Source organism: Barbus barbus (assembly GCF_936440315.1).
Source record: "Barbus barbus genome assembly, chromosome: 3".
Classification (NCBI taxonomy): domain Eukaryota; kingdom Metazoa; phylum Chordata; class Actinopteri; order Cypriniformes; family Cyprinidae; genus Barbus; species Barbus barbus.
In genome coordinates, this window is record NC_136731.1 from 41,811,285 (window position 1) to 41,837,859 (window position 26,575).

The 26,575-nt window shown below is 38.5% G+C and overlaps 1 protein-coding gene and 1 pseudogene across 2 annotated transcripts; both read right to left on the reverse strand.

Annotated features, from left to right (window-relative positions):
* Positions 1-319: 319 nt before the first annotated feature.
* LOC306860014 (sterile alpha motif domain-containing protein 9-like) lies at positions 320-7,746 on the reverse strand. The gene is made up of 3 exons (XM_079401531.1): positions 7,677-7,746; positions 6,892-6,948; positions 320-5,674 (listed from the first exon to the last, which is right to left on the reverse strand). The coding sequence occupies exons 2-3, from the start codon at positions 6,895-6,897 to the stop codon at positions 1,226-1,228; spliced, it is 4,455 nt and encodes a 1,484-aa protein (XP_079257657.1). The 5' UTR covers positions 6,898-6,948; positions 7,677-7,746; the 3' UTR covers positions 320-1,225.
* A 3,977-nt stretch (positions 7,747-11,723) lies between these two features.
* LOC306858924 (sterile alpha motif domain-containing protein 9-like) lies at positions 11,724-26,313 on the reverse strand (annotated as a pseudogene). The gene is made up of 6 exons: positions 26,228-26,313; positions 25,582-25,692; positions 24,308-24,392; positions 16,914-17,574; positions 14,989-16,845; positions 11,724-11,975 (listed from the first exon to the last, which is right to left on the reverse strand). The product of its transcript is annotated as a sterile alpha motif domain-containing protein 9-like (transcript).
* Positions 26,314-26,575: the final 262 nt, after the last annotated feature.

Sequence of the window (26,575 nt, forward strand, 5' to 3'; positions counted from 1 at the left end):
AGATTTACATTTTAGTCTAGGACTAGGTTTAAGCCTTGTCTGTGAAACCGGGGGTTACACTATTATTTTTATTCAGTTATTTCATATACAGTAAGATAATCTTAGTTGTAATAAATATTATGGTAATATAAACATGACTTTTGTGTGACAGTAGATGAGTAAACACAAAACTGGACCTATTTTTTTTTTACTTAACCAAGACTGGTTGTATGGCACAATTTTCTGTAAAGTTGCTTTGAAATAATTCTTAAAAGCAATACATATATCCAGAGTCAGACTTGACATGACTAGATGCAGGAGGAGTGCAGGAGCCGGGAAAGGAAGTGATACGTTTATTGGATAACATTTGTCTCAACGTTAACATATTAAACAAGTGTTATCATCACAAGCAAAGGGAATGGAAGTGTATACTGCTTTTCAACAGTGACTTGTGGCCTTGAAGACCTTGAGTGCAGACAGTTAGTATAGTTAGATCTTTGTTCCAGCAGTTACAGAAACATGTGCTGCCTTGCACAGAGGCAGGATGATACGTAAACATTATTCCTGGTTATGCAGCAATAGCCAGGCCTACTTAAATCAGTAGAACAGATAATATCCTGGCAGAAAATCACCAGTACCTCTTCTTTTAAATTTACAGGCATTTCCTTCAACCCTACAACACAACACAATGCAAAGCGTAATTCAAAATACATGTAAATTACTTGCATGTTAACATCATACATTGGTCCCTATTTTTACAGACTTTTCTTAACATTTAAAGTAAAATAACAGTAAAGCAAATATAAATAATGCATTATAAATTAGTAAATTTATATGAATATATCAATGCATAAGTAAAATGCAGTAAGACACAATATGTAAAATGTTTAAAAAGAAAAAGAAAAAAACCAAAGACAAAACAGGTGCATGTTTGACCTCTGGAAGTCAACTCTGGCATTTTTGTCATTGGCCAGACTCTCAGTCATCAGTGCTTTTACAAAATTCACATTAAACACAATTAGGCATTTAAGCTAAAACAAAGTACAAAAACATGCAACAACAACAACAGTTAAACGATTGAACGACTGATGTAAGATATAAAAATGAGGCAAATCAATGTGTGTAAGAACAACTACAGGGCTTTGGTCCATGAGCTCCTCTGACTTTTTAAACAGAAATCTATCAAGTTTTCTCATTCATGTTTCTCCGGTCATCAGTCAGATCCATTACATCAGGCTTGTGAACCTTATGACTCAAAGTCTATGTCAAGTGCAACTGGTCCATTCATTGAGAATCCAATGAAGAATGACACTCCTGCGCCAGATTTATGTAACTGGCTTCTGAACATTGGATAAACCTTCACGTCTGTGACACTGATAAAACCGTCACAAATTTCACCAGAATCTCTGCAAAGTTTATCGCTGTCTCTCAATATTTTCCATATTTTTTCATCATCCCACTGAGTTGAGATGTCCTGTCCTGATCCTAAAAGGCTGTTTATATCCCTATGGGAAATCAGGCCACCGTAACCTTCACCCTTCCCTAAGTAAAAATGGACAGCTGCTCTCTTTCCATTAGACACACGATTCAGCTCATTGAAATATGTCTTAATTTGTGACACAAATGTTCGTAATGGATAACGTTCTTGCCATAACAATAAAATAGCAATGTAGTATAATGGCAGAATCTCACTGAAGGTTGTGGGGTGGTTGATTATTTCATGTAGTAAATTACAAAGGTCTTGGTAAGGCATGATGAACTGAGATTCAGGGTTGATGTTGGCCAGAATTACATTGGCATAGATGAAATTGACTCTGTCCATCAGTCTGGCCTCTTTCCACTTCAGAATGAAATCATACTGCTGGATGATCTCTTCAAGAGTTGATGCAGAGTCTTCCTTATACAAATATTCCAGAAGTCCAGTATAGGAATCACCCTTGTTCCTCTCCAGACATTGGCACGTCTGCTCGATTTTAACCATGAGGTTCATGTGCTCATTGTTGACCAGCTCACTCCAATTTATTTTACAAAAGAGGTCTGTATACTTTTGAAAGTACCTGGAAACATTGGGTTTTGTCAGTTCCTTTTGTTTGTCTTTCCCAGCAAAAAAAGGAACTAAGTTGCCAAAAAAACTGTCAAGAAAACTGAAATTCTTGTTCATCCTGTCTTTTAATTGGAGAAGATGACTCTTATGATTCTGAAATACATGGTAGTATGGCTTGAGTTTAGGATTCTTGCTTTGCAAAACTTCCATGGTAATTTTACCTGAGAGGACTTGACCAAGGTAGTTAAACAGTGGTGTCTTTTGCAGTATTTCTATGACTATAGTTGCAGTTTTAAGCTCATTGATATGGCCAGCAGTGTTGTAGGTTTGATAATTTTTATAATCATTTTTTAACTTTCTTTTTTGTAATCGATTTTTGGCCTCTATGTCTGCAGCTCTTTGTGTTTCTTTGCAAGCACCTGTTGCATTCTCAGCCAATGTAAGATACTCCTCAAGATTGCATGGCTTGATGGGATTATCTTTGTCTTTGTGAACAGCATGATTGAATTTACGCACACTTATCTGTGATACTGTATCACATATGTATGAGTTCTCACGTAAATTACTTTTGGCCCTTATTGCCCATTCCATGGCTTTATGAAAGTACTGTTTTCTGATGTAATAGTACCTGGCAAGGAGCTGGAGTATAAACGCATCCTTTCTTAGGCACTTTGCTGCATTCTCTAGAATGGTTTCCTCCATCCCTGGGGTCTCCTTCATTATGTCTTGGATAAGAGGTGAAAAAAGGGAGTCTTCATCTTTGGCTGAATATTGCCTCTTTACCAACATGTTGTGAACATCCTGAATTAACTTTTGTTTCCCCAGAGTGTACTCATATAATAAGTCTGTTGTGAGCAGAAGGTTAGTGATGTCTGCTTTTGTAACTCCATGAGAAGAGGAAAGCTCTTTCAAACAGTGTTGAGCTATACTTGAGTGAATCACCCTCACACCCTCAAAGCTAATTTTGGAAATGACTGTGCATCTTGTCAAAAGAGTGGAAAACTTCTCAAATCCATCTTCAACCTTGCAGGATTTAGAGTCTGCTTTTGTTTGCAGACCAAGAAACTCTTCACATGTAGAGACTGACAGCAATGCATTCTTGCAGTAAACATCCAATAAGACAAGAACAGCAAAAAGTTGAGCATGTTTTTGTTGAGAGTTGAAACCCTTTAGTGTATGTTTCACAATACCCTGAATATAGTCAGAGGAAAAATTGTTCATCAGAATCATGAACCCATAAAATGTTTTAGTGTTTGTGTTGGTCCTCTTAAACTCTTTTAGCTTTTCCTTATACAGTTCTTGTTCCTTCTCTGATAAATTGTTTCCAATGAAAACTGTGTCATAAGTCTGTTCACAGGATTCAGCTCTCATGCAGTTGACAATTATGACTTGAGGAGACTTTGAAAAAATGTTTTGCTTCAAACTCTCATCCTCAATTTGAAGTTGGAGTTTTTTTACATCAGAGATGTCTTGGAAATCATCGATCATTAGCAAAACGGGAAGTTGTGTAGGTTTTTCTTTTGTCTCATACGTTAGTAGCTGCACTACATGTTCAGCTATGGTAGGATAATCATCTGTTGTGTCTTTTAGAACTGCACAACGGAATTTATCCTTCAGTGTCCATAAAACATGCATGGCTAATGTAGTGCCACCACAGCCTGGAAGATGGAAGATGCTGAAAAACTCACACACTCTCTTCCGACTACATATGTCTGGGATAATAGTCTTGATGATGTAGTCGAATTTGTCTCGTTTGATGAATGGCATTGACCCAGGCTGCTCTGAGAAGTAGAAGTTCCACCAAGACACCTTCCCTCCCTTGTAAAATGCCGCCTCATGTGTTTGTTTGTTCTCATTTCCTCCATCACACTGGTTCACACAAATAATACTCAGTGTTTCTAAGGAGTCCTCAGTTTTCTTGGAGAGCACAACATTACTGCCACCACCACAAGGCAGGAAGCGGCTTGATTTGCGATTCTCTGACCACAGACTGAGCACGGTGCCATTGACCTCTGCAAAACTCAGCTCATGAATGCATCTTGTTGAGATGTCAACTCCATATCGGCCCTCAATGAGATCCTTCCAGTAGGTGTATGATGTTTCATTGTCACTGATGCATAAGATTTGGTTCCCTCCCTGGAGCTCCTGTAAAAACATACTGAATGTCTCAAGCAAAGGGTCTTTTGCATCACTCACCTGACTTAATAGCAAGAAAATGGTGAGAAATTTCTTGTGAGGCAGCACGTCTTTTCTGCACAAGAAAGAAACAACATCACGCACTGAAGATCCCTTCTCAGTCAGCCAGTGATCAGCATCAGAGGGGTTTTCCTCATTAATGCCTCCATTACAGAAAACCCAACTTGTATTTTTAGTCAGCTTTAATTTGTTTGCTATGTCTTCAACTGCACAAATGACTTTATATTGAGCTGGTGAGTGAAGATTGGTTGTTCTCTCTTCGAACAGCTTAATCAAGCCACTTTCAGTAGATTCTGGATCAAAATCCAAAACAGCCACTGGATCCATGTGAAGAAGGAACCGCAGGTTTTCCAGCTGAACAGGATGGGACTTGTTAGCCACCACAATGTACCGTTCAAAGTGCGACCTGTCCAAAGACTGGGTCCCTCCTGTTATCATCTCACACAGTTTAGAGCCTTGCACACTGTTTTTGACAACAGAGAGATGCTTTTCTTCAGCGTCCTTCCTCAACTGGGACAACTGGGACATGTCCTTGATATATTTCTCATACTCCTTTGAGGAATTGGATGTAATAAGATTCTTGCTGCTGCTGCCATCTCTTATAAAGAAAGACTTTCCATCACTCTTCTTCTTCCCTGTTTCTCTGGGATCCTGCTTCTTATCTTCATTCTCGCTATTTTTTTCTACTTCGTATGTGTTCAAATAAATGTCTTTACATATTATAGAGGACGGTTCTATGTCTACCTCAATAACACATTTTCTTGCAGATGTCATGTCAGCTTTGAGAACTTCAACAAATCGTGGGGGTTTTATACACCTCTTTGCAATTTGAACCTGCTTGTCCCATTTGAAATGTTTTTCAATGGCATGTGTCTGTTCTTTGTCAAACTCATCTGTGTTCTGGACACTAATACCCAGTATTTCTCCATGTGGATTGTCTATCACTCCGAAATGAATGGTGCCATTTGTGCGGCTGTTCATACAGGCTGCTGCAAATTTAATGACGTCATATTTGTATTTTGTCATTCTATTGTCTTCTGTTGTGTTGATGAATTCTTTGAATTCATGGCATGGTTGTATGAGGTCTTTAGGACCAGTTTCAGTCACATCTAGAATGCTTTTTTCTTTGTACCTGTGAGCAGCATTAAATCTATTGAAAGGGTAAGGCTTCAAGCTATAAGACTGGGTCACTATGTCATTCTGCTGCTGAGTATTTTGTTTCAAAAGATTAATGTTGTGAATGATCAGTTTTTTTGAATTCATTGACAGGTGTAATTCTGTGAGATCAGGCATCTCCAAGAGGAGAAGACTAGCTCCATTAATTTTCTCATTATACAAAATGTCAGCCCCTTCTTTGTCCACTTTAATCTCAAGCAGCCATCGTCTCACAATGTCTTCATTCCAGTCTTTGATGTCCACTGGACGGGCAGATGACTGATCTTCATCTTCGTTTCTCTTTAAAGAAAATGAACAATTGCATATTGTAAACTTTTGACAATTGCACATTGTTGTATAATTGGTAATGAATTATTGTATCAAAAGCTTGACGTGGATCATGTTTGTTCACTGGTTTATCATGACAGATAATAAAGAGGTTGTGTTGACAGCTCGGTCAGAATAAATTTATTAACATTTACGAAGTTACGATATATAAGAAGATATATCATAATGAATATGCACAATATTGTTATCGTGGGTACTTCAAAATACGGAAAATTTGATATGGTGGGCGCCACAAATCAATCAATGTATGAAAAACACTGTAGTCTCATAATTGAAGTGTAAATTCTGCAGATTAGGTCCAGTATTGTACTGTCAGCAATTTATAAAAACTTTTTCATAATTGTAACATACATATTTACATACATAATTATTCAGCTGCATGTGTGAAAACTTGTGAAAACTTTACACTACAGCAGCACTTCTTCTTCGTGGTCGTCTTGTCTGATGCCCCCCATATCACAAACACCGGAAAATAATGCTGTAGTCCAAACGAGCCGTTCGTTGTAGTTCTTGAAAAGGATGTTTTAAAAACTAAATATCTCCCTTTGGAGTAGACTTTGAGATTTGTAACTTTGTAGATCTTTTTTTTTTTATGCCCAAACATACACAGGGGAAGTCGTGGCCTAATGGTTAGAGAGTCGGACTCCTAATCCAAAGGTTGCGGGTTCGAGTCCCCGGCCGGCAGGAATTGTAGGTGGGGGGAGTGAATGTCCAGCGCTCTCTCCACCCTCAATACCACGACTGAGGTGCCCTTGAGCAAGGCACCGAACCCCCAACTGCTCCTCGGGCGCCGCAGCATAAATGGCTACCCACTGCTCCGGGTGTGTGTTCACGGTGTGTGTGTGTGTGTTCACTGCTGTGTGTGTGTGTGTTCACTGCTGTGTGTGTGTGTGTTCACTGCTGTGTGTGTGTGTGTGTGTGTGTGTTCACTGCTGTGTGTGTGCACGTTGGATGGGTTAAATGCAGAGCACTGAATGTCACTTCACTTCACACACTACACTGAGTGAAAGTGAAAAAGCATAATAGGATAGGATAGTTTTCTACTGCATATAGTGTATCTCTCATTTATAATGAATAATTATAACTTGCAAATTTAATGAAAATGTTGAAAAATATTTGCAGCTTAATGCAGACACCTTTAACTATTAAAAGAAATGAAGCTCATTTACCTGCATGTTATATTGTAGTCAAAGGGCTTCCTGTGGTGTGGAATAAAAATGTTGTGCCTGAAGAAACAGAATAGAATAAATATAACTAAACAGGTAAATGAAATAAATTCAATCTCTTGTGGTTGTGGCTGGAGCAACAACATACATTTCTACAAATCAGTATAGATTTTACGTATTTTTAAGTTGTGTTTTTTTTTTTTTTTGGGGGGGGGGGGGGGGGGGGGGTTGAAAATAATAATAATTTGTGAATATTTATTTGATTAACAGATTTTCTTTTTTAAACAGAAAAAAAGAAAGTAATACAGCTTTGAAACAACATTTCTGGTATTTTTAATCCACCTCACTGTCACAACTCATCATGCGGCAGTTAGCCCTGTTTGTACTTGACATTACATTTTACAGTTTAAGGACATAGGGATATACATTTCAAAACAATCTATCAAATTTTCATAAGAAAATAAACCACTGAATTACAGAGGGAAAACCTTCAAAACCATTACCCCAGCAGATGTAAATTAATAATAATTTAAATATGTAAAAGTTAAATTATGAAGAGTTAATAATAAATGTTAGTCTTGCCACATAAAGGGACATAATTCATGTGTGGTTTACAGGTTTCAAAGCAATTAGTGATTTGGGTTGTTTCATGTGTAGCACTCCAGTTCTTTAAAATAAGCATTTAATGTATTCATTTGTACATCAATTTGTACATAGCAATGGTTCATTTTCAGTTCATTTTCATTTTAGTAATTTTTGAAAGCTTCTTAAATCAGCCCATTTCTTACCTTTTGCAACATGTATCCTGCACAGGTTCGGTGTGTCAAGTTTCCTGTAATGATGAATGCCAGCTGACACACTGCTTCTTCTGTTCATTCAAAGGTCATTTTCATAGAAGGGATGGGTGTGAACAAAAGCTTGATGCACAGCATGCCAAACCCATTTCAGATGTCACCATGCCACTTTAAAACACCCTTTAAACAGGTTCTTACATCCTGACATTATTAAACACTTTTTTGTTGTTGTTGTTCAGCCTAAAATAGGAGATTTTAAAATTTTATTTTAACCACAGGACAGCAGTATATACAACAGTTTCACGTAGTAAATGCTTTCTAAACTCTACCAGCACAATAACTCCCCAACCATGGGTGAAGGCAAAGCCTCAAACGGGTAGAACAGGTTGTTGATGGAATAAGGATGTCATGTATTGATTCTTTTAATCAAAATGGCAACTGATTCAAAGTTCGGCTGAGTATGACAGCACAAATGATTCCACAGGAATTCCCTGTAATGATAGTCATCAGTTGATTACAGGGGCGTAGCCATCATTTCAAAAGTGGGGGGCGGAATGTCTAGTCTTATACCTGTTTTTTTGTTGTTGTTTTTTTCAGTTAACCCTTGTCTAATTGACAGGTTTTATTTTTAATCATACCTTTTCGCTTAATATGCTTTATGATTATATTATTATATGATTATAAAATAGAAGGAAAGAAAGAGAGAAAAAAGAAAAAGGAAGAAAGAAATACAACAGCTTGTCACTGGGACAGTACCCTTAAAAGCACATCTTTGTACCTTATTTACCCCAAAAAGTTACTCTAATGTACTAATATGCACCTTTTTGAGTATAAGTTACAAAGATGTCCTTATAAGGGTACTATTGTTTACATATTTCTAATTGTATTTTGTGTGTTGTATGCACAGTACATGGCACACAGTAATGGATACTTGCACATTCACATACTTGTTTATTCTGTTCTGTTCTATTATACATTAGTCTGATTAGTCTATGTTAAAAGAAATATCTTATCATAGACAATGCTGTAAATAATCTTTACCTCTGAAGCGTCACTGAAACTGTCTGCCTCATTCACTCTCAACTCTGAATTCACTTCTGCCTCTGTCTATAGCAAATAAAGTAGTGTTTGAAACATGTACATACAGGGAATAGTGACATACAGAAGAAAATAACTAATTAAGTACACTGCTGGACAATAACCAATCATTTGTATCCTAAATTATTTTTAACACTTTAGAATGATAAACACATATTCACTATTAACTATGATCTTTGCCTCAATACACTCTTAATTTACTGCTTATTAATAGCTTGTAAGGTAGTCGTTGTAGTTGTTAAGTTTAGGATTATGGGATGCAGAATATGGTCATGAAGAATACAGAATTAATATGTGCTTAAGTACTAATAAACAACCAATATGCAAGCTAATAATTGCATACTGTAGTTAAAAATGATAGCTGAGAAGTTGTTCATCATACTAATGTTATTTTTTATTTTTCTATATTTGACTAATTATGTGTTTTTTATGATTGGTCCATATATAATCCTACAAACGCTTGTGTATTATAGACGTTATAAAATGTAAAAACAGCCAGGTGTTAAAAGCCCCTCTTCTCACCTGTCACTGTGTGTCGTCCTGATTCTGTCCTAACAAACCTATAGGCTGACTGTTTCTTGCTCATTCTTGACAACACATAAAAACGTCAAATTAGTGCAATAATGACAGAGCACCCCTAAATGAAGATCGATCCTGTATCAGATCAGTGCTTGCATACTTGATTGAAATACATCATGTAGAATTGGCAGAGTGTCACAATGCTGCAAACGCTGTAAAATCTCAGTTCAACATTATCTTTATTCTTATTTGAAGGGTTCTGATAACATACATACGTGTTAAAATAAAAGACGTTACAAAAGAGTTACGGAAAAATACACTGAAAATAAATAAGTGCATGTTTGTCCAGGCAGCTTTTTATTTCTCCATATAATGAACATCAAAACTTGCTAATTATTTAACAAGAGCAATTTCTTGCCGCTTTGAACTCATCTCGACCTCTAATGAATGATACAGCGCGGGACCGCGGGCGCGAGCCTGGGCATGTCGTGACGTCATAAACCGAGTGACTGATTGCCATGGAAACGTAAACGTCATATATAAATTATCTTGTCTCTTTGAATTTTAAATCATTCTGCATTTATATACATTGCTCCATTAAAACCTCAACATGTCGAGAACACAACTGTCCGATGAAAAAGTGCGGGGGACGAATTTACTTTTTATAAAAAGTGGGGGGGGACACGTCCCCCGCGTCCCCCGCGTAATCTACGCCCCTGGTTGATTAACTGCTGTTACATCTATCGCCAGAACAGATACATGCTGGAGTTCTTAAATCTGCTGCAACCCAAATTCAGATGTTTTGATATCAAATCAATTTCACATTGTTTTCTTCCCATCAATAATGCTTGGAGATTTTTCTGGCAAACATGGTAACAAAGCTATCAAAGGAGTTGGACAATTAATTTTAATCAGTTATTTTTTATAAGATATCTTAGTTGTAATAAATATTCTGGTCATATAAATTTATAGACGTTCGTGCGACAATAGATGAAAAAACACAAATATTTTAGTGAATTATTTTAAAGACTTTTAACTAATTTGTAGTAAGTCTACCGTGGATTATTATTATTTTAGTTTATATATGTGCATATATATATATACAGTGGTGTGATTATACAGTCCTGATTTTGTCACACTTTAATGTTTCAGATCATCAAACAAATTTAAATATTAATCAAAGATAATACAAGTAAACACAACATGCAGTTTTTGAATGAAGTTTTTTATTATGAAGGGAAAACAAAATCCAAACCCACATGGCCCTGTGTGAAAAAGTGCCTGCCCCCTAAACCTAATAACTTGCAATGAGTCTGTTACAGCGCTGAGGAGGAATTTCGGCCCACTCATCTTGGAAGAATTGTTGTAATTCAGCCACATTGGAGTGTTTTCGAGCATGAACCGCCTTTTTAAGGTCATGCCACAGCATCTCAATAGGATTCAGGTCAGGACTTTGACTAGGCCACTCCAAAGTCTACATTTTGTTTTTCTTCAGCCATTCAGAGGTGGATTTGCTGGTGAGTTTTGGATCATTATCCTGCTGCAGAACCCAAGTTCGCTTCAGCTTGAGGTCACGAACAGATGGCCGGACATTGTCCTTCAGGATTTTTTGGTAGACAGCTGAATTCATGGTTCCATTTATCACAGCAAGTCTTCCAGGTCCTGAAGCAGCAAAACAGCCCCAGACCATCACACTACCACCACCATATTTTACTGCTGGTATGATGTTCTTTTTCTGAAATGCTGTGTTACTTTTACGCCAGATGTAATGGGACACACACCTTCCAAAAAGTTCAACTTTTGTCTCATCAGTCCACAGAGTATTTTCCCAAAAGTCTTGGGGATCATCGAGATGTTTTCTGGCAAAACTGAGATGAGTCTTTATGTTCTTTTTGCTCAGCAGCGGTTTTCGTCTTGGAACTCTGCCATGCAGGCCATTTCTGCCCCGTCTCTTTCTTATGGTGGAGTCATGAACACTGACCTTAACTGAGGCAAGTGAGGCCTGCAGTTCTTTAGATGTTGTTGTGGGGTCTTTTGTGACCTCTTGGATGAGTCACACTTTTTCACACAGGGCCATGTGGGTTTGGATTTTGTTTTCCCTTCATAAAAAAAACATCATTTAAAAACTGCATGTTGTGTTTACTTGTGTTATCTTTGATTAATATTTAAATTAGTTTGATGATCTGAAACATTAAAGTGTGACAAACATGCAATAAAATAAAAAAATCAGGAAGGGGGCCAACACTTTATATATATATATATATATATATGGGTTGTAAGGCACAGATTTAGTTGAGATATTCTGTTCAGATCCTAAACAGTTGTTTATATCCCTATGTGAAATCAGGCCACCGTAACCTTCATCCTTCCCTAAGTAAAAATGGACAGCTGCTATCTTTCCATTAGACACAGGTCTCAGCTCTTTTAAAAATGACAGCTCATTTGTGACACAAAAGTTGGTAATGCACAGTCCCCCTCCTCTTGCCGCAACAATAAAACTGTGATGTAGTGCAATGGCATGATCTCACTGAAGGTTGTGGGGTGGTTGATTATTTCATGTAGTAAATTACAAAGGTCTTGGTAAGGCATGATCAACTGAGATTCAGGGTTGATGTTGGCCAGAATTACATTGGCATAGATGAAGTTGACTCTGTCCATCAGTCTGGCCTCTTTCCACTTCAGAATGAAATCATACTGCTAGATGATCTCTTACATTTACATTACATTTATTCATTTAGCTGACGCCTTTATCCAAAGCGACTTACAATTGCTATATATGTCAGAGGTTGCACGCCTCTGGAGCAACTAGGGGTTAAGTGTCTTGCTCAGGGACACATTGGTGTCTCACAGTGGATTCGAACCCGGGTCTCTCACACCAAAGGCATGTGTCTTATCCACTGCGCCATCACCACCCTATCTCTTCAAGAGTTGATGCAGAATCTTCCTTATACAAATATTCCAGAAGTCCAGTATAGGAATCACCCTTGTTCCTCTCCAGACATTGGCACGTCTGCTCCATTTTAACCATGTGGTTCATGTGCTCATTGTTGACCAGCTCACTCCAATTTATTTTACAAAAGAGGTCCATATACTTTTGAAAGTACCTGGAAACATTGGGTTTTGTCAGTTCCTTTTGTTTGTCTTTCTCTGAAAAAAAGGGTACTAAATTGACAAAGAAATTGTCAAGAAAATAAAAACGTTCCTTCATTGTGCCCCTTAGATGAATAAGACAGCTCTTATGCTTCTGAAATTAGGGCTGGGCGATAAAACGATAACGATATGTATCGCGATAGACACGTGAACGATATCAATAAAAAATATGTTCGATAAAACGTTCAATATTTTTTATTCTTCGTCGGAAGAAAACAAAGGTTGCGAAGCAAGTTTGGTTGCATTAACAAAGGCACTCGCTCTCTGGTAACCTAGCAACGTAGGGAGTGACACGCTAACAGCCAATCATGTAACAGTATCATGTTTGGTTGCGCGATATCGTTGTCTCGTGTCTAAGTGCGCACGCGCGGCTGAGAGTGCACGTCTGCAGCCAGACCTGGCTGGTCTGCTGAGTTCCTCTTCATAAGCAGAAAATGAGTGCCGCAGCGAGCGAGGAAATTGTAAATAAAAGAGAAAGTCAGCTTGCCAGTAGGGCTGGGTATCGAGTTCGATACTTTTTAGGCACCGACCGAATTGCCCCGATACCACCGAGTATCAAAAAACGTCTTGTCGTTCGGTACCAAATTTCGATACCTAAGGGGTTAATCTCATTACCATCAGTGAGCCAATAATCCTGCAGAAACTAGGTGTGTTTGACTAGAAACGGCGACGTGCTGATTGATCAGTGTTTGACCTCCGCGAGAGCGATTAAAAAGCGCACGGAGCAGTCTGGTCTCTATATCGCGCGGTTTGTTTATTATACACAGGCTGTATCCGAAATCGCCCCCTATACCCTCATTCACTATTCCCTACATTAGTCCACTCATATAGTTCACTTGAAGGAGTGAATGAAAACGAGTGAGTGAATTCGGACACTAAGTGCACCGGAAGGACTGCCGCTTTTGCATAGTTTGCTTCCTGTTAAATAATCATTCGAAACGGGCAGCTCCAATAGTAAGATTTAAGGATTTATCTTGAACTCTGTCACGGAAATTATGTATAAACCCTAATTGTCAATTTACAATTCATTTTGTACCTTTGTTGTATTCTGTACTGTATTACGCTGTGGACGAGCGCTTCTAAAATCAATGAATGGATGATTCAGCTGCGGGCGCCATCTTCTGGTGAGACGCGGGAATTCACTCGGCGCGCGACTCTCGCAGTGCATTCTGGGGATTCTCTAGCCGTTGAGTGTACATCGCTTGTACACTCGTTTTTGCGGTGCATTGTGGGATTGAATGAGTGCACTCGAGAACATCCACTAAGGTTTCGAACACCACTTAAAATGGCCGTCCCCTCAAATAGTGCACTATTTGAGGGTATAGGGGGCGATTTCGGATACAGCCACAGACTGAAGCGCGCGTGACGTGGTCATTTCAGCGTCTGCAGCCTCACTAAATGAGGACATAAACACATGAACAACATCTCCAGACCTGCTCTGAAAGTCACTTCATGAGCATTTTACCTTTTGATTCGAGTAAAACTAACTCATATCATATACACACAGAACTGTAAAGGTATTCCAGGCAACCCGTCAAAATAAAAGTTCGGTTTTAATATCAACGGTATTAATATTGTTCAGCAGACAGTACATACTGCTACTACTAGGCTACTATTAAAATTATTAAAACTTTTTTTTTTTTTTAGTAATGATCACACAACAGTTATTCCATGTAATAGTCTAATCTAGTTATTCCATCTAATAGTAACCCCCCTTTGTTTGCCAAAATAAATAAACTGATTTTCAATAATTTAAAGATAAATTAAATTAATGTTTTATGTCTTCATTTGAAAACCAGATACAGAACACAGAATTTCTGAGGAAAAATAAACATTTCATAAGGCTATTTTAAGAATAAATTTAAGAATAAATTTAAGTAGACATACTACACCAGAATTTAATAACAAGAAAACATATGGTGAAAGAAAATAAAACAAAGATTTTAAATTTCTTGAAGTCTTTAATAACCTAGAAATGATGATTCTGTCTGAGCTATGTGTTTTAAAATGAACACGCACTAATGTAAACTTAGCCTAACAGATGTGCAAACTGAAAACAATTTGAACTTTATTAAAATTATTTATTTATTTATTGTGTTGGATATATTTTGTTCCTTTGTGCAGTGGCTCAGGAGATGAGGCTTTGAGTCTGTATAAATATCAACAAGCTAAAAAAAATTGTTTTTTCAGATAAAGTAATCTTATTAAAACTGATTTTATAAAACTGGTATTGAAATAAGTACCGTTCAGGAACCGGTATCGAACTCAAGGTATCGGTATCGATATTGAAAATTTTTGAACGATACCCAGCCCTACTTGCCAGTATGGCAGTTTTTTTGGATATTATAAGTCTGACCGTAGTCAGACCAAATGTCGTCTGCAAATTATGCAAGACCGTCGTCCCCTCCAAGACTGGTAATACCACGAACTTGATGTACCACCTTAAAAGCAATATCAATAATTATCGATATCGACCGATATGAAACACTGATATCGTGATACAGTTTTCAGCCATATCGCCCAGCCCTATCTGAAATACATGGTAATATTGCTGGAATTCAGGGTTCTTACTTGGCAAATCTTCAAAGGCAATTTTACCAGACAGGACTTGACCAAGGCAGTTAAACAGTGGTGTCCCTTGCAGTATTCGTATGACAATAGCTGCAGTTTGAAGTTCCCCAAGATGGCCGGCGGTGTTGTATGTATTATAATCCTTTAGTCTTTGCAATCGAGTCATGGCTTCTATGTTTGCTGTTTGTTGTGTTTCTTTGCAAGCTTCTCCTGCAGACTTGGCCAATGTAAGATACTCCTGAAGACTCTCTGGCTTGATGGGATCATTTTTGTCTTTGTAAACAGCATGCTTGAGCTCACGCACAAGTACCTGGGACACTGTATCACATATGTATGAGTTGTCTTTTGAATGGCCTTTGGCCTTCTTTGCCCAATTCATGGCTGTGGTAAAGTCCGATTTTTTTTATGTAATACTACCTGGCGAGGAGCTGGAATATTACCGCATCTTTTCTGTAGCACTTTGCTGCATTCTCTAGAATAATTTCCTCCATCCCTAGGGTCTCTTTCATTATATCTTGGATAAGAAGAGAAAAACGTGATTCTTCAGCCTCAGCTGAATACTGCCTGCATTATTTTTTGTTTTCCCAGAGCATACTCATAAAATAAGTCTGTTGTGAGCAGAAGGTTAGTGATTTCTGCCTTTGTCACTTTGGAAGACAAAGTTGAAAGTTCTTTCAAACAGTGTTGAGCTATTCTGTAGTGAATCACCCTCACACCCTCAAAGCTAACTTTGGAATTGACTGTGCATCTTGTCAAAAGAGTGGAAAACCTCTCAAATCCATCTTCGACCTTGCAGGGTTCAAAATATGCTTTTGTTTGCAGACCAAGGAACTCTTCACATGTAGAGACTGACAGCAATGCATTCTTGCAGTAGACACGCAAGAGCACAAGAACAGCAAAAAGTTGAGCATGTTTGTCTTGGAAGTTGAACCCCTTCAGGGTATTTTTCACAATACCCTGAATATATTTATGTGAAAAGTTATTCTTCAGAATCATGAAGCCATAAAATGTTTTAGTGTTTGTGTTGGTCCTCTTAAACTCTTTTAGCTGTTCCTCAAATAGTTTCTGTTCCTTCTCTGATAAATTGTTTCCAATGAAAACTGTGTCATAAGTCTGTTCACTGGATTCAGCTCTCATGCAGTTGACAATTATGACTTGAGGAGACTTTGAAAAAATGTTTTGCTTCAAACTCTCATCCTCAATTTGAAGTTGGAGTTTTTTTTTTTACATCAGAGATGTCTTGGAAATCATCAATCATTAGCAAAACGGGAAGTTGTGTAGGTTTTTCTTTTGTCTCATACGCTAGTAGCTGCACTACGTGTTCAGCTATGGAAGGATAATCATCTGTTGTGTCTTTTAGAACTGCACAACGGAATTTATCCTTAAGTGTCCATAAAACATGCATGGCCAACGTAGTGCCACCACAGCCTGGAAGATGGAAGATGCTGAAAAACTCACACACTCTCTTCCGACTACATATGTCTGGGATAATAGTCTTGATGATATAGTTGAATTTGTCTCGTTTGATGAATGGCATTGACCCAGGCTGCTCTGAGAAGTAGAAGTTCCACCAAGACACCTTCCCTCCCTTGTAAAATGCCGCCTCAGGTGTTTGTTTGTCCTCTTTTTCTTCATCCCATTGGTTCACACAAAGAATACTTATCGTTTCTAAGGAGTCCTCAGTTTTCTTGGAGAGCACAACATTACAGCCACCACCACAAGGCAGGAAGCGACTTGATTTGCGATTCTCTGACCACAAACTTAGCACTGTGCCATTGACCTCAGCAAAACTCAGCTCATGAATGCATCTTGTTGAGATGTCAACAAGGAGGACTGCTCTATGTCTACCTCAATAACACTTTTTCCTGTGGATGTCATGTCAGCTTTGAGAACTTCAACAAATCGAGGGGGTTTAATGCACCTCTTTGCTTTTTGAACCTGCTTGTCCCATTTGAAATGTTTTTTAATTGCATGTGACTGTTGTACATCAAACTCTGTTTTCTGGACACTAATACCCAGAATTTGTCCATGTGGTTTGTCTGCCACTCCAAAATGAATGGTGCCATTTGTGCGATTCATAAAAGCTGCTGCAAACCGAATTACTTCATATGTGTATTTTTTCATTCTGTCCTTTTTTGCTGTGTTTGTGAATGCTTGGAATTCATGGCATGGTTGTATGAGGTCTTTAGGATCAGTTTCAGTCACATCTAGAATTCTGTTTTCTCTGTACCTGTGAGCAGCATTAAATCTATTGAAAGGGTAAGGCTTTAAGCTATAAGGTTGAGTCACCACATCATTCTGCTGCTTAGTCTTTTGTTTCAGAAGACCAATTTTGTCAATAATCAGTTTCCTTGCATTTAATGATAGGCCTTCTGCTTTGAGATCAGTCTCCTCTAAAAGCAGAAGAGCAGTCCCATTAATTCTCTGATTGTACAAAATGTCTGCGTCTTCTTTGTCCACTTTTATCTCGAGCATCCATTGTCTCACATGGTCTTTATTCACACTCATTGATAGCCACTGGAAGTTCAGATGAGACAGCAATCTTCTCATTATTCTGAAAGAATTAGAAAATAGACATCATGTAAAGAAAAGTGTAATAAATAATATTACAAAAAAAAAAAAACTTAATGTAGATCATATTCTTCACTATCTGGTTTGTCGTGATTGGTTTTTCTCAACTAGCTCTGGGTATATAATAAAGAGGGTTGTGTAGGTAGCTTTGTCAGAGACAGATAGTTTTGGTCTTTTATGCTGATTGGTTTACAATAAATACTTTACCAAACAAATCTGAGTATCACTGCCAACACCCTGAGCAACAATGTTGAAGTGTAACATGTCTTTAATTGTGCTCCACTGCATGCACGGAGGAAGTATGTTGCTGTTTACTGTCAAGGATTTTCGGTGTGTGTGTGTATATATATATATATATATATATGGGTACAATGAGGCTAAAGGCTCACCTTAAGAAAAAATTCACTGCGCCTAAAATGTATAATTACGTTTTATCGAACATTAATGGAGCAACAGATTTTGTGTGAAAATAAATCATTGAAGTCTTATAAATGTATGAGGTGGCAAGGGGGCCTTTTACCCCACACACACGGCACACGGTATTGATACAAATACTTCAGATAATACTTAATAAAGTTAATACTTGTTCAAAACAATCACTTTAGCAAAGTTTGTACTATTTATTTAAAACAGCTTATTTTGAAAAATAACATATTTTTTTGTTCAATAAATCTGTCATTAAAATGTTAATATAAAAATATATATTAAAATACAGAAAAAAAATCATTTTAATAAGTAAAGATTCTGAAAGTACTGAAGGAGATCCAATCATAATTGAATATAGATTTACAGTAGTAACAACAAATTATATTTTATTACATGATATGATTAATATCATGTTTTTAAATATGATGGTTTCATTCTAAACATGGTGATTATCTCTAATATGGACACCCAACATAATATATGATTTACCACCTGAATCTTACCATGTCATGTCAACAAATGGAAAAGTCAGCCATCTATTAATTATCATGTTAATTACTGTGCGCCTTTAGCCCCAACAGCAGGGGCACTTTTTACCACAAATACCGTACTTTTACATGTTCTTTTGTTATTTAAAACCTGTTGATTTAATTATATTAAAGGAGTCATATGATGCGATTTCAAGTTTTCCTTTCTCTTTGGAGTGTTACAAGCTGTTTGTGCATAGATACGATCCCTGAAGTTGCAAAGACTAAAGTCTCAAAACAGAATATTCTTTATCAAAGTTAAGACTCTGCCACGCCCCCACATCTCTACGTCATGATGTGGAAATATTTGCATAATCCCGCCCAAATGTTCACGCAAAGAAAGAAGGTGTGGTTTCAGTAACCGCAGTAGTGTTGATGAAGCCATGTCAGGGAGACGCTGTGTGTTTCTAGGTGAAAACAAAAGCACTTTATTTGACCTTCTGAAAGTAGATGCATTTAGGAATCATTAAGATTACTTACAACAGAACAGCACAACCCAGATGTTAACACATTTTATGGACGACCGTTTCACGAACCTAGGAGAAGAAGTAATTCTGACTTTGCTTTGACAAACTGGCGCTTCTGAATCAGCGACTGTATGTTTTGTTATTAGTTTAAGTATTTGCTATTGACTGTTCAAACGCGGATTTTTGCGTGTCACGTGTATGTGTGTGTGTGTGTGCTTGCGTGTGTGAGAGAGGGAGAAATGGTCACACAACCGTGGCTTGTGTGCAAACACATATGAGCTTCATCACCTCCCGGGCTTGAACTGATGGTAAAACTATGGACATTATTAAATGTCTTTACTTTTATTTTGAAAACTGAAGCTTGTGATTATGGAAAGGGGCCTTACATTTCTGACTCGTGCTTGTGGTGTTCGGCCAATCACAATGCTTTGTGTCAGCTGGCCAATCAGAGCAGACTGCGCTTGTCGGAAGAAGGGTTTTATATTTGCTTTATAGAAAACAAAGCATTTGAGAGAAGCGGGGCATAGAGGACCTACAATAATGTACAGTATTTGAAAAATAATGTGTTTTTTGAACATTAAAGCATGTCAACATATTCTGTTACACCAAACACACAAAATAATGATCTTTTAAAAAGCATCATATGACCCCTTTAAACAAAACTGAAAATCCTAAAGAAGACCTTTGTCTCAAAATATATGCATTAATTTTAGCGATTCTCATTTGAAATATATAGAAATTGAATAAAGTTATCAAACACTAAACTCTAAACTAAATACAGATAAATACTTACAGCTATATAAAAGTTATTGATTTCCTCTTTTTTCTTATATTCTTGATGAACAGACATCACAGCAGCTGGTTATTGTTTTTTTGTTTTTTTTTGGCTGCTTTTTTTGAACGTGACACGAGTCTGAAACCCATCATATTTTCTCTCAACTCTCTTTACCTTTTCTGACCCATTTCAGTCTCTTCTAATGAGCTGACGAGTTGAATCGGGTGTGTTAGATGAGGGAAACAGTGCTGGGATGCTCCAGGACAGTTTTGAAAACCATTTCAGAGACATGTTCTTAAAGGTGCCATAGAATGCACTGATACAATATTTTAAATTGTTCTGATATCTACATAGAAGGTATGTGGCTAAAGGTAAGGGCACAAATTCTCCAGAAACGGTTTTACATGTCCATTTACAACCCTAGAATTTCCCCCTAGAATGAAATGGTCTGTTATTGGCTTATTTGGAAGGGTCATGAATAATAATGTTGAGCTCTGCTCTGATTGGCTCATTTCACTGGCTCACACAGCAGGAAGGAAACACAGGGAGGAAAATATATATTTCAATACTTTCTCTTGCAGTTATATAGTTGGGTAATTATACTGTAAATAAAATGCGGGCATCGGGGAGCCGCTATTAATATGCAGGGCACTGAAACTGCTTTCAAATGTACGATCGCTTTTTACTTTCACTTTAGCTTTCGAGATTCGCGATCGCTCACACTCTGTTTATACTATGGAGCGGCAGTACTTACCACACATTTTACAAGATCAGATGCTTGTCAGTGGTGCTCAGTATCTGTAAATCATTCACCATCGTCCTCAGTCATTTCTCCTTATTCTGTTTATGTGGTAAGTGAAATCTTATGTACTGTAATGTAACAGGCTACCGCTAGCAAGAAGCTAACCATGTCCCTTTAGTGGCTCGATTGCGTTATTTTATTAGAACGCTTTCCGTGCCTTTCTGAATACAGACACCAACCCTGCACTTCACATCCCCTGCACAGCCAGGAACATAACATTTATTTCCATGATCTGCCATTTTCGCTGTTTCTTCACGACTGGCAGGATGGCCTAGAACATGGGCGGGTATATGCAAATGTTGGGGGCGTAACTATTAGTGATCCTGACTGTAACGTCACAGTCGGTGTTATTTTCTGATTTGCTTATTTTTCTGTGGTCCTTTGCATTGACGAGATTTACATAAGAAGGAGGACACAATGGTGTTTGAGGCTCAACCGAACTCTTATTACACAACTATGTCAAGGTAAATATACTTTTCCATTCTATGGCACCTTTAATATAACTCATATATAACATATTACATGCACGCACAGTTTTAAGGCAGCTTTATTTCGCCCTTTGATATGAATTGATACAGGCTATAGCGCGCTGTTTGACTCATGCCTGCCGCTGAAGTGAAGTGGAGCGCACGTCTGAAACGTCTCCGGATTGATGCGATCGTAAAGACGTTCCGCGACTGAATAAATGGACTTCTTGTTATGAAAAAAACAGACAGAAACAGCAGTTATGATGAGTGGGGTGACCAACCCTTGGCCCCGCCCCTGCGTTAACGGCGTTAAATAATTTTTACGCGTTCAACTGAAAAAAATGAATCGCCTACATTAACGTGCTAATTTTGACAGCACTAATATATATTGCTTATGTATATAATATGAGATATGCTATGCAGACTCGGCTACTGTTTCAATAAGTTTTATATCCACAAACATACAGATAGCTTTAACATTTCTTATGGTTATTCATGGGTTAGTACAAACTTCTTCAATAAAGACATGCTTTCTCATGTGATGCCTATATGTGACCCTGGACCACAAAACCAGTCATAAGGGTCAATTTTTTTAAATTGGGATTTATGCATAATCTAAAAGCTGAATAAATAAGATTTTCATTGATGTATGGTTTGTTATGATAGGACAATATTTGGCCGAGATACAACTATTTGAAAATCTGGAATCTGAGGGAGCAAAAAAATCTAAATATTGAGAAAATCTCCTTTAAAAGTTGTTCAAATGAAGTTCTTAGCAATGCATATTACTAATCAAAAATTAAGTGTTATGTTTATTTCTAGTTATATATTTACAGTAGGAAATTGACAAAATTTCTTCCTGGGACATGATCTTTACTTAATGTCCTAATGATTTTTGGCATAAAAGGAAAATCAATAATTTTGACCCATACAGTGTATTTTTGGCTACTGCTACAAATATACCCCAGTGACTTAAGACTGGTTTTGTGCTCCAGGGTCACATATAATGAACACATATATACATACATATATATATATATATATATATATATACACTTTTAGAGTTCATCCCACTCTTTGATGTGAGCATAAGTATTGGGACAGTTGAACATAAGGCACATATAAAATATGAAAAACTATTATTTAGTTGCAGATCCCTTGCGTACAATCACAGCAGTGAGTCTGTGACCCATAGACATCACCAGACTCTTGGTCTCATCCTTTGAAATGCTTTTCCCAGCCTTTAATGCAGCCAATTCCAATTGTTGCTTGTTTTGGGGAGTTTCTGCCTTTACTCTCCTCTCCAGCTGGTGAAATTCATGTTCAATCGGATTTAAATCTGGAGATTGACTTGGGCAATCTAAAGACTTTCCTTTTCTTTGCCCTTATAAATTCCTTGACTGAACTGGCAGGGTGTTTTGGGTTATTGTCCTGATGCAATATGAAGCACTTCCCAATTAATTTGGTGGAATTTTCGTGAATATTGGTAGGCAAGATGGTTTTGTACCCTTCCAAATTAATTCTGCTACTGTCATCATACATTAAGTCATCAGTAAAGTTGAGAGGGCCTGTTCCAGAGACAGCCATGCATGCCCATGCCACGACACCACCTCCACCATGCTTTACAGATGAGGCTGTATGCTTGGGATAATTGCAGTTCCCTTTTTTTCTCCACAATTTTGCTTTCCCAACACTTAGATAAAGGTTCATCTTTGTCTCATCGGTCCATAAGCACAGTTCCAAAACTCTTCTGGCTCTCCTTTGTGCTTTTTTGCAAACTCTAGTCTTGCCTTTCTATTTTTGGTGCTGGTCAGAGGTTTGCATCTTGCTGTATAGCATCTGTAATTCTGTGTCAAAGTCTCCTGAGGACAGTAGGTTGTCAGAGCATCACCCCAGCTTTCTGGAAGTTATTGGTGAGTTTACAGACACGTCTTTTAGGATTCATTTTCACAGCTTTTATGATTTGTCTGTCATCAACTACTGTTGTTTTCTCAGCCGATCAGGTCGTTGTTGGTTGCTGATGTCACTGGTGGTTTCTAAACTCTGGATTTCTCCATGCCCTTTTTTTTTTGCTAGAGCTCTAACTGACTTCCTCTTTTCTTTTAGCATCCAAATTGCTTGCTTTTCTCTCAAAGTCAGCTCTCTCGTCTTCTTCCTGGTTTGTATGTGTCATCATCGAACGCAAGATTCAGAATGCAGAAGTAATGGATATAACTGATCCGACACATTCCCTGCTTTTAATATCTGAAGAATGAATGCAACAGGACACAGCTGATCACTTAGAAAGACCTGTGAGGCAACTGTGCCACAATAATAATGATAATATAAATACATAATAAATAAAAGGGCAAGCAAGACAAGTAAAAAAAAGAAATCTAGAATATTTGTTGCAACAAATTTCACAATGGAATACAATAACAAAAAAAAGTAATAATACTAAAAAAGAGCGGCGCTGCAAGGTTGAGGTGGAGACTTTGCTTGAAGTATGTAATGTAATTTAGTTGTGCAAAGTGTGCAAGATTCAGAAGAAATAATGTTTGAAAGTCCTCGGATATGTGCAAGATTCAAAAGACAATATTTTATAGTCCTTTGATATGATATGAAGGGGGATAATAGTGCAATTTTAGAGACAGCTTTACAGTTTATTAAGGGTTCTGATGACCTGCAGGTAGAAGCTGTTTTTCAGCCTGCTGGCTCTGGACTGAATTCTTCGGTATCGCCTGCCTGATGGCAATTTGATAAACAGACTGGCACGCTGGATGACTAGGGTCAGTTGTGATTTTTCGGGCCTTCCTCAGACATTGCAGATGAAAGATGTCCTGTGGGGATGGAAGTTTGTTGCAGATGATGACTTCTGCTGTTTTCACAACTCTTTGAAGGGCCTTGCGGTCGAGGAGTGAGCAGCTGCCATACCATACAGTGAGCCACACCGTCAGGATGCTCTCAATGGTGCATCTATACATTTGTAAGGATATTGGGAGGGAGATGAAAGTTTTTCAACTTCCATAGGAAATAGAGCAACTTGCGTGCAGATTTAACTACCGATATGGTGTGGAGAGACCAGGATAGGTCATCTGAGAGGTGAACACCAAAGGAACTTGATGCTCTTGACTCTTTCTACTGCAGATCCTTTGATGTATAAGGGGACATGGAGGGCCTCCTGTGTTCTCCTGTAGTCCACGATCATCTCTTTGGTTTGCTGACGTTGAGGCAGAGGTTGTTATCTTTGCATCACTCTGATAGCGCTCTCACCTCATCTCTGTAGGCCGTCTCATCACCATTTGTGATGAGACCCAGGACTGATGTGTCGTCAGCAAATTTAAAGATGATATTGGAACTGTGTTTGGCAGAACAGTCATATGTGAATAGAGAGTATAGGAGGGGGCTGAGAACACAGCCCTGTGGGGCTCCTGTGCTCAGGGTCAGTGTGGATGAGAAATGGTTACCAATTCTCACCACTTGGGGTCTGCAAGTCAGAAAGTCTAGTTACAGAGATGAGCGTTCAGTCCTAAATCTCTGAGCTTTATGATAAGCTTATCTAAATGTGTAAGGGCATTGTGAATGGTTAGAGCAATGGTGTCATCAGTCGATCTGTTTTTCCTATATGCGAACTAGAGAGGGTCCATGGTGTCTGGCAAGAAGGAACAAATGTGGTCTTTGAGTCGGTCGAAATCACTTCATGATGATCGAGGTCAGTGCCACAGGCCGGTAGTCATTCATGCAGATGACAACAGGCTTCTTAGGGACAGGGATGATGGAGGTTTTCTTAAAGCAAGTGGGGATCACAGACAGTATAAGAGAGAGGACAGGTCATGACAGAAAGTGGAATTTACTGAATTATAATTCAAAAGAAATTCAGTACAGCTAATTCATTCTTGAAATTGAAGTCTTTGTCCACTTTTTTAAATTTTTCAAATTCAATTCAAATTCAAAAACTGAACTGGAATTTAGGCATTTAAATGGAGCATGACCCTGATGTACAGATTATTATTAAACACTCAGTAGAGGAGTGACTACCATATTTAGCTGAAGACAAAATTTCACTTTTACACATCTCCAAATAGATTAAAGAATTATGCAACTGCTTTAAGTACAACCACCAACCTTATCCAAAAACATACAGGATTCAGTGGTTTGTACTATAGCAGATGTGTGATTCTTGTATAATATAAACAAATGTGGGGTTTTTTTGTCACAAAAATGTAATCCATATTATCATCCAGCAATATAATAAAAAATGGGATATTTAGTACATCTGGGTTTACCTGCATACACAGCATTTTAAAATGCATAGTAAATCTCATCTGCGTGTTTATATCACAAAAATGTAATTATATTATCACCCAGCTCTAGTCTGCTAATTATGATTATAACGTATGTGTTACGGGAAGCAGACTCACACAAGGGATTAATATAATCACAGAAGCGTTTATTGGACAACAGAGTAAGGAATGACTGGTGAGGAAGAGTCTAAAGTTCAAGGGACTGATTGTAGTGGAGATGAGAACGTGAGAGAATGTCTTTGCCTTGCCAGGAACTCGTGGAAGCAGGGAGAAGCGCACACCTCACTGGATGACTTGGGATCCAGGCTGGCAATCGCTGGAGGAGACTGACGCAGGAGATAGGAGGACAAGACGCTGGAGAGGACACAGGAGGTAGGTAAACAAACAGGTAAGTAGCAGGTAAGTCGCTGGGATAATTTGAGGAGCCCACTTCATTGAAATGAAACATCATAAGCATAAGCCAAACTTGATTTGCTCAATGACACTCTCTCCTCTCCACCTGTAGCTGGTGTGTGGTGAGCGCACTGGCGCCGTTGTAGTGTGGCTGCCGTCGCATCATCCAAGTGGATGCTGCACACTGGTGATGGTTGAGATTGTAAAGCACTTTGGGTGTACAGCAATACACAAAGCGCTATATAAATGCATCATTCATTCATTCATTCATTCATTCATTCATTCATTCAAACGAGATCGGCCTGCTGAAGTGCCGTGAGGTGTGTAACTTTGTAGTGGATGGTGATGAGGATCCAATGACGTGCAGGTGTGTACAATCAATGATTAGGTGAAACCAGGTGAGGGCGTGTGTTGTGATTGGAGAGGGAGAAGGACAGACAGAGTCGTAACATTACCTCCCCCTCCTGGAAGGTGCGTCCAGCGCCGTAATACTAACACCGGGGGGTTGGCGCCCTGGAGGCTGGTGTTGGGCAGGGACTCTGGGGAAGCCTCCAGGGCGGGTCTGGGGACTCCGGCAGCCATGGCGGGACAGGAGACTCGGGAAGCCATGACAGGACTGAAGATTCGGGCGACCATATTTCTTCTGGCATGCTGGGCCAGGGAAGCATAGTGGCCTTCCCCTCAGCCACTATGGTAGTCCAACCCGCAGGTATATGCCTCCCCCCCAATAAAAGAGGACTCTTGGGGGCGCTCGGGTAGCAGGGCTGGACGGGACTAGTAGATTCATAGGGGGGTACTCGCGAGGAGCAGGCACTGAAAGGCACTCGCGAGGAGCAGGCGGCTC